Source organism: Vombatus ursinus, unplaced genomic scaffold (assembly GCF_900497805.2).
Source record: "Vombatus ursinus unplaced genomic scaffold, bare-nosed wombat genome assembly UNPS02014822.1, whole genome shotgun sequence".
Lineage (NCBI taxonomy): Eukaryota > Metazoa > Chordata > Mammalia > Diprotodontia > Vombatidae > Vombatus > Vombatus ursinus.
Window position 1 is genome coordinate 520,893 of NW_020954600.1, and position 11,035 is coordinate 531,927.

General features: G+C 53.9%; 2 protein-coding genes across 2 annotated transcripts; one reads left to right on the forward strand and one right to left on the reverse strand.

Moving 5' to 3' along the window:
* Positions 1-4,600: 4,600 nt before the first annotated feature.
* C1QTNF4 (C1q and TNF related 4) lies at positions 4,601-5,809 on the forward strand. Its single transcript, XM_027837665.1, has one exon. It carries the CDS (start codon positions 4,601-4,603, stop codon positions 5,615-5,617), a length of 1,017 nt encoding a protein of 338 aa, XP_027693466.1. The 3' UTR covers positions 5,618-5,809.
* A 448-nt stretch (positions 5,810-6,257) lies between these two features.
* On the reverse strand, positions 6,258-10,331 carry FAM180B (family with sequence similarity 180 member B). The gene is made up of 3 exons (XM_027837880.1): positions 10,048-10,331; positions 8,733-8,803; positions 6,258-8,390 (listed from the first exon to the last, which is right to left on the reverse strand). The coding sequence occupies exons 1-3, from the start codon at positions 10,232-10,234 to the stop codon at positions 7,989-7,991; spliced, it is 660 nt and encodes a 219-aa protein (XP_027693681.1). The 5' UTR covers positions 10,235-10,331; the 3' UTR covers positions 6,258-7,988.
* Positions 10,332-11,035: the final 704 nt, after the last annotated feature.

Here is an 11,035-nt window from a genome sequence, read left to right on the forward strand (position 1 = left end):
GACTGTACCCAAGTGACAACTGGGAGAAGAAAAGGGATGGAAAGGAAAAATGTTGGATCTGTGGCACAAGAGCAAGTCAGGAGTTGAGGATGATCCCCAGGTTAGGAACCTGGGTGATGGAGAGGATGGTGCTGCTTTGGTCAATAATCATTTAAGCCCTCTCATCCCTTATTCTCTTATCTCAGACCTTCCACCCTCATTTTTGTCTCCTCTCTCCGATGAGCTTCCTTGCTTAGATCTCAAGCCTTCAGTGGACCCCACTCCAGTCCAGAACTGAGTTTTAGCCAAGCCCCTTATCTCACTTTGACCTTTGGTAAGGTATTTCATCACTCCAGCCTTGAATTTCCTCATGATTTCGATACTTCCAATCTGAGTTTGGTTGGTGTGAGTGGCTCTCTCCACCAATGCAGATTGCAACCCTTCTATGATTTAGTGGAAAGCTGGTGTGACTGAAAAATACATCACCTGGTCTGTGCTCAGCCAGGTAAGATGTCTCACCTGAAGTAGTCCAGTCCTCAGACCACCACTGGAGCTCTACTTGGAGCCTTTCCAGCCTGGGGAGAGCTCATGCCCCGATGGCACAGCCTTGTCTTAGAGAACCCAGCATTCTTTGCAGGAAGACTTCAATAGAGGTTTCTGGGGTAGGACAGGAGTAATAATAACTGTTCTTTGTAGGGAGATCTTGATGATCCAGCAAAGTCAGGGAAGAAAGGAGAACCCAAACCCTAATCTTAAGTCCTGTCTCCTGAATCCCCCATACCCTGGTAGCTGGCCTCCCTGTATGATCTTCCTCACCTTCTTTTGCTAATGCCTATGCATTCATCCTTGGATACTTCAAAGGATCTTGGGGAGCCCCTCTAACCCAGAAACCTGCCTTTGCAGATTCCAGCCCCTCTACAATTCTTGTCCCTTTGTTCCCACACATGCCTCATACCTTTAAGAAGAATGTTTGAACTCGGTGGACTCTTTGCTTACTTCATGGTACCGTTGGACCACTGGGCAGCTCAGCTGTTATCTGTCGTCCTCACCCTCACCAAATGGCCAGCCTGCCTCCCCTTCCCTCGTGCATGTCTTCAACAATGACTTTCAGCCCACTTTTTTGCTTGCAAGTAACACAGTGACATTTATAGAACATCGAATGTCAGCCCCGCAGGGGTCTTGCATCCAGTTCAAGACAGGCCCATCGCGGTGGAGTGATTTGTCCAAGGTCACATGTGTTGGTTTATTCATTCAATAAACATTTATGCAGCATCTGCTGTTTGCACCCCGCACACACCCCTTTTCCCTCTTCCTTTCCAGCCTCTCTTCTGCATTTCCCTTCCTCGCCCACCTGCAGTTTCCCCTCTTGGTTGTCTTTCCTCCTCCCCTCCCCCCAGCACCTCCTCTCCCGCTCATCCCTCCCTCCATCTGTCCCCCGCCTTCCCAGCACCCCAGCCCCGATCGCCCCCACCGCTCGCTCCCCCTTCCCTCTGCCCCCTCCCTCCTCTGTCCTCGGTCCCCCGCCCCTTCGACTCCCTGCTGGCCCGCCTGCAGCCACCAACCACCGCAGCAAGCGCTCGCTCGAGCCTTCCTCGGAGCTGTCCGGACTGTCAGTGCGCAGCCCTGGTCGGCGGCTGCTCCTGGAGCCCGAGTGGGATCGAGGGATCGGGGGATCGCAGAATCGCGGGATCACAGAGGGCTCAGGCACAGCCAGGTGAGGCTGCCTGTGGTGGTGAGCACCCTACGGGGCCATAGGGGAGGGGGCCTCTTCTTTGAAGGGGGGATTCGGGAAGCCCTTTCCGGGAACGCAGAAAGAACGAAAGCTGAAAGCTTAGCTGGTGGAAGGTGGTGAGATAGGAGAGGAGGGGAATGCTCTGGGTAGCAGAGGGTCCCCAGGTCCTCTCCTCCGGAGGGCTCCTTCCCTGGAAAGGGGGGCTATTAGTGAGGTGGGGGGCGCAGGGGACAGTCAATCAAGGGCTTTTATTCTCCAGGGACAAGAGGGCTTGCGGCCCCCGGTGTGGCATGCACAGGTAACGGGGAACCGCTGGAGCCATCACTACTGGAGATGGGGCTGGGGTAGAGGTCTAGGGCCACGCTTTGCTTAGGCTCAAGTGAGCTGGAGGGGGTGGGGGCTGTCTGCCTGGGCTCAGCTTGCTGCATTTTCCATTCCTTAGTGTTGTCTGTTTGAGCTGCTAGCTCCTGTTTCTCTGTCCCAGTTTCCTCTCTTTTATTGTCTTCTATTTCAGGCCCCACCTGGTAAGTGAAGGGAACAGTCTTTTAACTCACGGTCCAGTGCTGCCTCACATCTGTCCTAGGTAGCACCCACTGGGCCTTGGAGGGGTTGGGCTCAGACTTTGGTAGCTCCAGATGGCACTGGACATGCTGGCTGATGGAAGGTGGAAGGGCATGCAGAGATTGATTCTACCCCCACCACATCCACCATCCTCTCCCCTCCCCTCCTACAGAAGCTGCCACACTGGATGGAGGATGGTGGATGAGAAGGGTCTCAAACTGGCTGCACCATGAATATGGGAAGAATCAGGAAGAGGACCCAGGGTGGGGGGATAGAGGAGGTGAGAGGTCAGAAAAGGCTACTGCTGGTACCCCGGTATTGGACAGAAGAGAATGGAGTGCAGTGGAAAGGGCCCTGGCTGTCCAGTCAGAAGACCTGAGTTCTGGCTCTGGCTTTGCCACTGGCTAGTCATGTTACCTTGGGCAGGTCATTTCCCTTCCTTCCCACTTCCACATTTATAAAATGATGAGTTGGACTGGCTGATCTGTGAAGTTCCGCCCACTCAGAAACCTCTAAAAATAGAAGCTGAAGGGGCCGGGCCGAGCAGAGCAGAGCAGAGCAGTTTCCCTGTTCCTTAGGGTGAAACTGTTGAGTTTGGAGTATTGTGCTTGCTTGTTTTTTACAAAGGGTTCCACCGCTCTAGCTACTTCACATCAGACACTTGGATACACTTGTCTTCCCTCCAGTGTGCGAAAGGAGAAACTGAGTCTGAATAGACATCTTCTGTGATTTGCTCCAGTTCCATCCTCCCCGGAATTTCTAAGTGACAGCATCCCTCTTCATCTGGGGCTGGACTGGAGAGAAGCAGAGTAAGCAGGGAAAGACCTGACGTGAGCCAAGAAGGTAGCTGGGAGGCTCTGGAAGGGGAGGAATCATCACGTAAATGACGGGGATGAGGCTGAAGGGGAGGGAGTGATGGGGAGAGAGCTGTCAGGCTACTCAGTCCAGGGGCAGGGATCAGAGCAGCTGGAGTTAGACAAGAGACTAGGACGGGTAAGGCCGGTGAACTGGCTTCCCTCTCTTCCCATCTTACTCTCTGGTCTGGGCTTGGGGCTTTTTCCTGGTGGTCTGTGGCCCCTTCTGCTCATAGGTTCCCTACTGTAATCTACTCCCAGGCCTGCCTCAACTCCCGTCGGGCCTTTGAAAGCTCCTCAGAGGGCAGCTAGGTGGTACAGTGGATGGAGCACCAGCCCTGGATTCAGGAGGACCTGAGTTCAAATTTGGCCTCAGACACATAACACTTACTAGCTGTGTGACCCTGGGCAAGTCACTTAACCCCATTGCCCAGCCAAAAAAAAAAAAAGAAAGCTCCTAGGAGCCATCTACCTGGGAGCTGCCAGTTGGGAGAACAGGCAGGCACACAGTCAGCCCATAGCTTTGGGCTCCAGAATAAGGCCTAGACCACCCTCTACCTAGTGACTTACTGCACAGAGTATCTAAAGACTCAAGCCCTACCCACCACCCCCCCATCCCCAAAGGATGATTCTTTCGGTTCCCACCAGGCTTCCATCCAGGTTACATGGTATGTTACCCAGAGTGCCTTCCTCTGTACTATGTGTTAGGCATGACATTATGACACTATGTCTTATACAATATGTATATTATGAAAAGCAGGAGTCCTAAGCCAGGCTCTTGGGTATTATACCCTATACTGTGTTTGCTCTCTGGAACCCTCTCGGATTTTGTGTCTTGTAATCAGGGCTGACTTTATAAGTAGGTAGTCATATGGTACAATCTGAGGATACTCAGAAAAGCTCCTCCATTAAACAATACCTCCAGAGATTCATTCCTCGAGGGTGGGCATGGTCTTTTCCAGACTTTTGTATTTAAATGCCAATCTCCCAGGGTATCATTAAGTTCAGACTTTAGAGTGAATCAGTTTATCAGAGTTTTTCATTGAGACCTGAGGCCTGGGCTGCCAACAAGGTACCAGGTACATGTGAACCAGGATTTGGGTGTAGGTGGGCCATGGAAGACCAGCTGAATCCCTTATCACCCACCAGGCCTGTTCACAGATTTTGAGTGGGAAGGGACGTTGAGAGATAATCTAGTCTAAAGTGCTCATTATATAGAGGAACTGCCAGAGCCCAGGGAAGGACTGTGCTTCTAGAGCGCCCCCCACCACATTACAGGCCTAGCTTTCCCTCTCAGCAGCCCCTCCTGACTCTGCCAACACTCCATCCCTCAGCCACTAGCCCCAAGGCTGGCACAGAAGGGAGCAGGCTCAGAAAAGGGGAGGGCCCTTCATCCTATCATTCTGCCTTTCACTTGAAGCCAAGCTGTACAGGCCTTCCTGAAGGACCTTCGTTCCCTTCCCTTACAGGGACCATGTCACTGCTTACCACTGGGCTTCTGCTGAGCCTGCTTGGCCCTGTGGCCTGCTGGGCACTGGGTTCAGGTTCTGAGCTACGCTCAGCCTTCTCCGTGGCCCGGACCAGCAGCCTGGAGGGTACAACAGAGATGGCAGTGACCTTCGACAAGGTCTACGTCAACATCGGAGGTGACTTTGACCCCGGGACAGGCCTGTTTCGCTGCCGAGTTCCAGGGGCCTACTACTTCTCCTTCACTGTGGGTAAATACCCTCAGAAGAGTCTGTCAGTGATGCTGGTGAGGAACAGGAATGAGGTGCAGGCTCTGGCTTTTGATGAACAGCAGCGGCCTGAGCGCAAGGCAGCCAGCCAGAGCGCCATGCTGCAGCTGGACTACGGGGACACAGTCTGGCTGCGCCTCCATGGGGACCCCCAGTACGCACTCTATGGTTCAGCAGGGGGGCCCTGCACCACCTTCAGTGGCTACCTCATCTATCCAGACACCTCCTCCTACTTCCATAGCCACCACAGCCTCCCTGCTCAGCTGCCTGGAGCCCTGGCAGCAGAGCCCGAACCCGATCCCCGCTCTGCCTTCTCCGTGGCCCGCTCTGAGAGCCTGGTAGGGATTGATGAAGCACCTTCTGTCAGACACAGGCCACTGACCTTTGACACGGAATTCGTCAACATCGGAGGAGACTTTGATGCCGCTTCAGGGATCTTTCACTGCCGCCTGCCTGGCGCCTACTACTTTTCCTTCACCATCGGCAAGATGCCTCACAAGATGTTGTCAGTGAAGCTGATGAAGAATCGGGACGAGGTGCAAGCCATGATCTATGACGATAGCCCTTCAAGGCGGCGGGAGATGCAGAGCCAGAGTGTGATGCTGGCCCTGAAACCTGGAGACACAGTCTGGCTCCACAGTCACCAGCACGAAGGCTATGGGGCCTATAGTAATCATGGCAAGTACATCACCTTCACTGGCTTCCTGGTCTACCCAGACATCCCTCCAGGCCAATTCAGCCCCCAGGACCCCTGATCCATTCTCCAAAGGGGGGCCCTGTGGAGACAGAAGACACAGCTGGGTATGGGAGGGGGAGGGATGCATGCTGTGGATACATGTGTCTGTCTTTAGTGCCCAGGTGGGCTCAACTGACATGTCGGTGTCACTGTGTGAGCATGAAAGCTGGAAACGCTGCAGGAGCCAGTCAGTGGGGATGGGGTCTGCACTTGGGCCAATAAAGCAGGGCTCCAAACAACTCTGGCTGCCGGGATCTGAGCTGGAACTCTGTCTTGGCATGGACTGATTGGGTTCTGCCCCAAGGTGAGGTGGGGCAGGGGTAGGGAAGATAACAACTATTGTCTGTGTCTGGGCGGGGGTCAGCCACGCTCCAGGAAGAATCACTTAATTCACAAGCATTTATTAAGTGCCCGGAATGGTGCTAGATGCTGGCAATAGAAAGACAGAAAGAAAAGGGAATAGAAACTCTGCTCATGCTATAGGCCAAATCCTTTAAGTGGAAAAGAGGTACTCTGGGGGCAGTTGGTGGCACAGTGAATACAGCACAAGCCCTGGAATCAGGAGGACCCAAGTTCAAATCCGGCCTCAGACACTTACTAGTTGTGTGACCCTGGGCAAGTCACTTAACCCCTAACTGAAGAAAGAAAAAAAAAAAAGGTAGTGCATAGAGATGCTAGTTGGGACTCAGCCCCTGTGCCCTAACTTCACTTCCCATCCACCTTGACTTCTGTTTTAAGGTCCTATTTAGGCATCTGACCTTGTCATCTAAGCCTGATAGTCTGACTTCCCCATGATTCTTGGGGTCTGACCTCTTCCCAGTCTGATGCTCCTGTCACCCCTGATTCCCCTCTAACTGGGTTCCCTACCTGACCCTCTTCATCCCAACTCCTCAGTGTTCAGCCAGACACACTCCTTGGTGAACCTCCTTAGCTAACCTCATCCTGCCTTTGGCCCAACCCTCCTTCCACGTGCCCATTTTGTTAGATCCCTTTAACTGACCCAATGTCTATGTCAGACTTTCTTCTAAAATACCCACCATCCAACCCTCCTTCGAATCTCTGATTCCTTTTCATGGCATTGAAGAGGATGGTTTATAGGAGGTGGGAGAATGTGAGCTTCAACATAGGGTGATGCTGAGAACAGCCACTTGCTCTGACATGGACAAACTGGTGCAAGGAATAGAGGAGGAAAGGGGACGTCACCCATGCCCACAGCAAAACGTTATTACGGAACAGATCTGCAGAGTATGTTAGGGGAAGGTTGGCAGAGGTTATGGTTGCTCTTTAGACCAGGACCCTGGGACGACAGAAAGGGGGTGGGAGGCTGGGATGGCTCAGCAGTCCAGATTCTGCTCCTCACAACACTTATGTCCAACTTGAAATTTCCCAAAAGGAGGATTGGTCTAGATACCTCCTTCCCTACCACCACTACACCTTGGTTCCTACTACTTCCTGAGCAAAGGATGGGGAAAAAGGAGAGCCCCATTCTGACCTCTGGCAATTGACCCAGGACTTTGTAATAACCAAATGACTCACAAGAAGAACTTGTCTTTGCATCTTAGTCCCTGCCTCAGTTCTCCCACGAAGGTGGGATGGTCTCATTAGGACGGCGGGAGCAGCATGCCCTGCTGAGGCTTCCCTTCCTGTGGCACAGGGCCCCGTACCCCTCATCATACCCACATCAGATCTCACTGACATTCAGCGAGCTTCCTGGCTCCTTCCTCCAAACCTCCTCTACTTAATCCTATTGTTGAAAGATTTTTCAGGAAGCTATGGGATTGGGAGTTGGGATTATGGTGAAAATTGTGATTTCAAAGTCACGGTCAAGTCTAGGGTTGGGAAAAGTTCTTTTTCTATCCCCAGCCTTGCCGGTCAGTCAGGAGGCCCTTGGAGGATTCTTGATGACTCCACAACTCTCTGTCAGTCAGTCAATAAACATTTTTAAAGTGCCTACTATGTGCCATGCACTGTGCAGTGCTGCCCAGGGAAGACAGATGGTCCCTCTGTGTCCCCAGGTCCGATCGCCATGTCCCCTAGTCCCATCTCTGCAATTGTTCTTAGGGCTGCTACTCTCATTTATATCCCCTCTATAAATACATATGTGTGTATGTATACATACATATATATTGCCCATGTTGTGACCCTGTGCCAAAGGACTTAGAGGTGAAAGGGACATTAGATATCATCCAGGTCAACTCTCCTTTTACAGGTGAGGAAACAGGACCAGAGCACCTAAGTGACTTCCCCTGTGCTTCCTGGGGACCATGGGTCTCAGAAAGGGGCAAGAGCAGGAGAGAGAAAAGCCACGCCCCCAATGGCAGGGGGGCTCCCCCAGGTGGAGGGGAGGGAGCTGGAAAGAAGCAGGAGATGCCCACCGCCCAGGGCAGGGCCTAGGGGCTGGAGTGCTGTTGAGATAGCTCACTGGGGAAGGCCCAAGGACTCAGCAAGGGGGTCTGACCCTGGGGACAGTGGTCCTTGCACAGGTCCTGGAGTATTTCCTGTCCCAAAAGGGAGAAGAGCTCAGCCCAGCGAGCCCTCTCCTCTCCCTCGAGAGCTGCGTGGAGGCGATAGACACAGGCCACACCGGTGAGCAGCAGCTGCTGGAAGCTGGCGGGGCTCAGGGGAGCTGCCTGGTGCCACTGCCGCAGCTGCCGCTCAGTCCCAGCCAAGGTACTGGGGACCCAGTGCCGGAGGAAGAGGGTGAGGCGTCGGCCAGGGCGCGTCGACGCCAGCTCCTCATCCCGGAGGTGGAACTGTCCCATGGTGTCCAGCTTCAGCCCTGTCCACAGGAACTAAAGAGAAAGAGGGACTTGAGGGGAGGAGAGCCAGGGGGAGAAATAACGATCAAGGACCCAGACTAGCCAGGGGGTAAACATGGCCCTAGTATCAGGACTGGGACAGGGGACGTGTGGGTCTTGGGAAACAGGACGGGTAGGGCTTTGGCAAGGTGTTACAGGTCAGTTGGGAGGGGACCTCAAGGCAGAAGGTTGAATTGCAGTGGACACCCTCAGCAGAACATGGCTCTCCCAGGGCTTAGGGACCCCTGTTATTCTCCCCACCCCAGAGTCTGGCCTTAAGTTCCTTCTTCAATCCATCCCACCACCACCCAGCAAGTCCTGGCCCTGGTCAGTGACCTCAAACATCATGTCCAGGTGCTCTGGCTCCAGGGGAACACCGCCCACACCAGCACTGTCCATAGGCTGTCCTGGAGAACCAGAGACAGGTTTCAGGGCCTCCTCCCCCTTCTTCTGTAGCCATGCCCCTCGCTACAAGCACCTATCTGTGGTACAGGAAGCCACTGACAAGGCGGAGACATCCCAGACACCCTGGCCCTTTAGCTGCTCTGCTCGAGGGCACATGAAAAGATCATGGGCTCATGGATCTGGACCAGGAAGGGGTCTTAAAGACCACTGAGTTAAATCCCCTCACTTCACAGGTAAGGAAACTGAGGAACAGGTTTGAAGCAACTTGCCCTGGGTCACTCAGATAGTAAGTGGCAGAACTGGAATTCTGAACTCAGGCCTTCGGCCTCCAAATAGATCCACTGCTTTTCCCTAACCTTCGCTCAAGGCAAGGAGCCTAATGCGAGGATAGACTCTGTCCCATCTGCCACAGCCCCCCCGCGCCCCGCCCCCCCCCCCAAGCTCCCACTTCTGGGGGCCGCGCTTGGTCCTACCCTAGTCCTCTTCCTATAACACGCCCAGTCAAGCTCTCTGGGCTCCTCCACCCCAGCCATGCATTCGGGGAGGGACTGTCCAGTAGCTGACCCTAGCACATGACCCCCCACCCGCCCAGGCCAGGAGCTTGTCTGGGACCGGTGGGGCTTTTTTCCACAGAAGAAAGTTTTCTGGGCTTTGTCTGGGACAGAGGGTCCCTTTTGGGTAGGGAGGACATGGCCGGAGTGGGGTGTCCCAGGACAACTCCTGGGACAGGGAAGACATAGCCACCTCACGCCACTGACAGGATAGAGCATTGCTCCGAACTCGCTTGGTGCCTGACTGGCACGATGGCTCCAGGAGAGGAAGGCAACGGACAGTCCTCTGGGTCCTCACCACCCAGGTCAGGCCCTCACTGCTCCCGTGACCAAAATAAGGGAAAGCCGTCGTGGCATGTTTAATCCAGGCCTCTTTCAGCTCCGGCTGAGCCCTTCCAATCTGGGAGGCTGAAGGAGGCCTGTCCATGACCTGGAGTCAGAGGGACTTTCTGGGCTCTACCTCTGTTAAGTCCAGGATTGTCTAGGGCTTGGGCACGGGTCAGGGGCGGGGGGGGGGGCAGGTGGGGAGGGAAGAATAAGCAAGCATCATCGCATCTACCAGTACCCTGACAGCCTCCTATGCCCTTCCACTGTCCAAAAGCAGGGCGCCTGGGTCCAGCGCCACAACCCCGAGGCTGCCCCCTTGAATTTAGGGGAGCCCCGCCTTTCTTTTGCTCCTCTTTCATTGGTCTTACCTGTGTGCCATCGAGATGCAGCCCCCACAGGAAGGGAGAGGCACAGGATTGCCCAAAGCCAGCTTCGGAGCTGCAGATCCAGGGCCATGCCACGTACAATGCTGCCTGACTTCCCCAGCTTCCTAGTTTTCCCGTCTCCACCACAGCTCCAACTTTCCACTGGAACCGGTTCTTCCTCACTTTCCATCTGTCTCCAATGTAGAGCAGGGTGGGGCTGGCTGGAGTCTCCATTGCTTCCCAGGGGGACTTCTCAACCCCTGAATTTAGGGAATTTGCTTTTTCTGGCAGTCAGAGCCCCATTTCCCTGACGTCTGGGGCCTTTTCCCTCTGCTTATGCCCAGTTGGCTGGGATGTCTGGTTAATAGGAACAAGGTGTTTGGTAGCAAATAGTTACTGCACAACACTCCCCTAGGGGTGTGTCAGTGCCTGGGTCCTGTGACCCCACAATACTTCTTGTGCTCATTCTGAAAACATCCTACAACTGGTCATCACTGTCCACCAAACACAGCCAACGCCTCTGGGACTTTTTCAGCAGCCAAGACTAACAGTTAGTTACTCAGAGGGTGGGCTTTGTGTTAATAAGTAAGTTTAGACACCAGTCTCAAACTCCCTAGGATTCTCTCTGGGGAAGGCTGACCCCTAGCTGCAGGCTCCCCAAACACCCGATTCCTCACCCCATACCCTGGGACTCTTCTTTGGCCCCTCAAAATCTTTCTCAGTGCAGTTCTGAAGGTCTGGCAAGCCCCAAGACCCATTTAGCTGTCAGGATAGCCCCATGGAACAGGAATGTGTGTTCAATTCCCTAAAAGGAGCAGGCGCTCCCGTCTATCATCACGTTTGCAGCATGAAAGAAAGGGTGGGTGGGGCAAGATGTTTCTCGTTGGACCTAAACAAGGTAGTTTCCCAGCCAAAACCCATAACTCAGAACTGCTCGGTCTTTAGAGACAAATCACTGCAGCCAGGGCCAGTTCTGGGGTCTAACCAGACC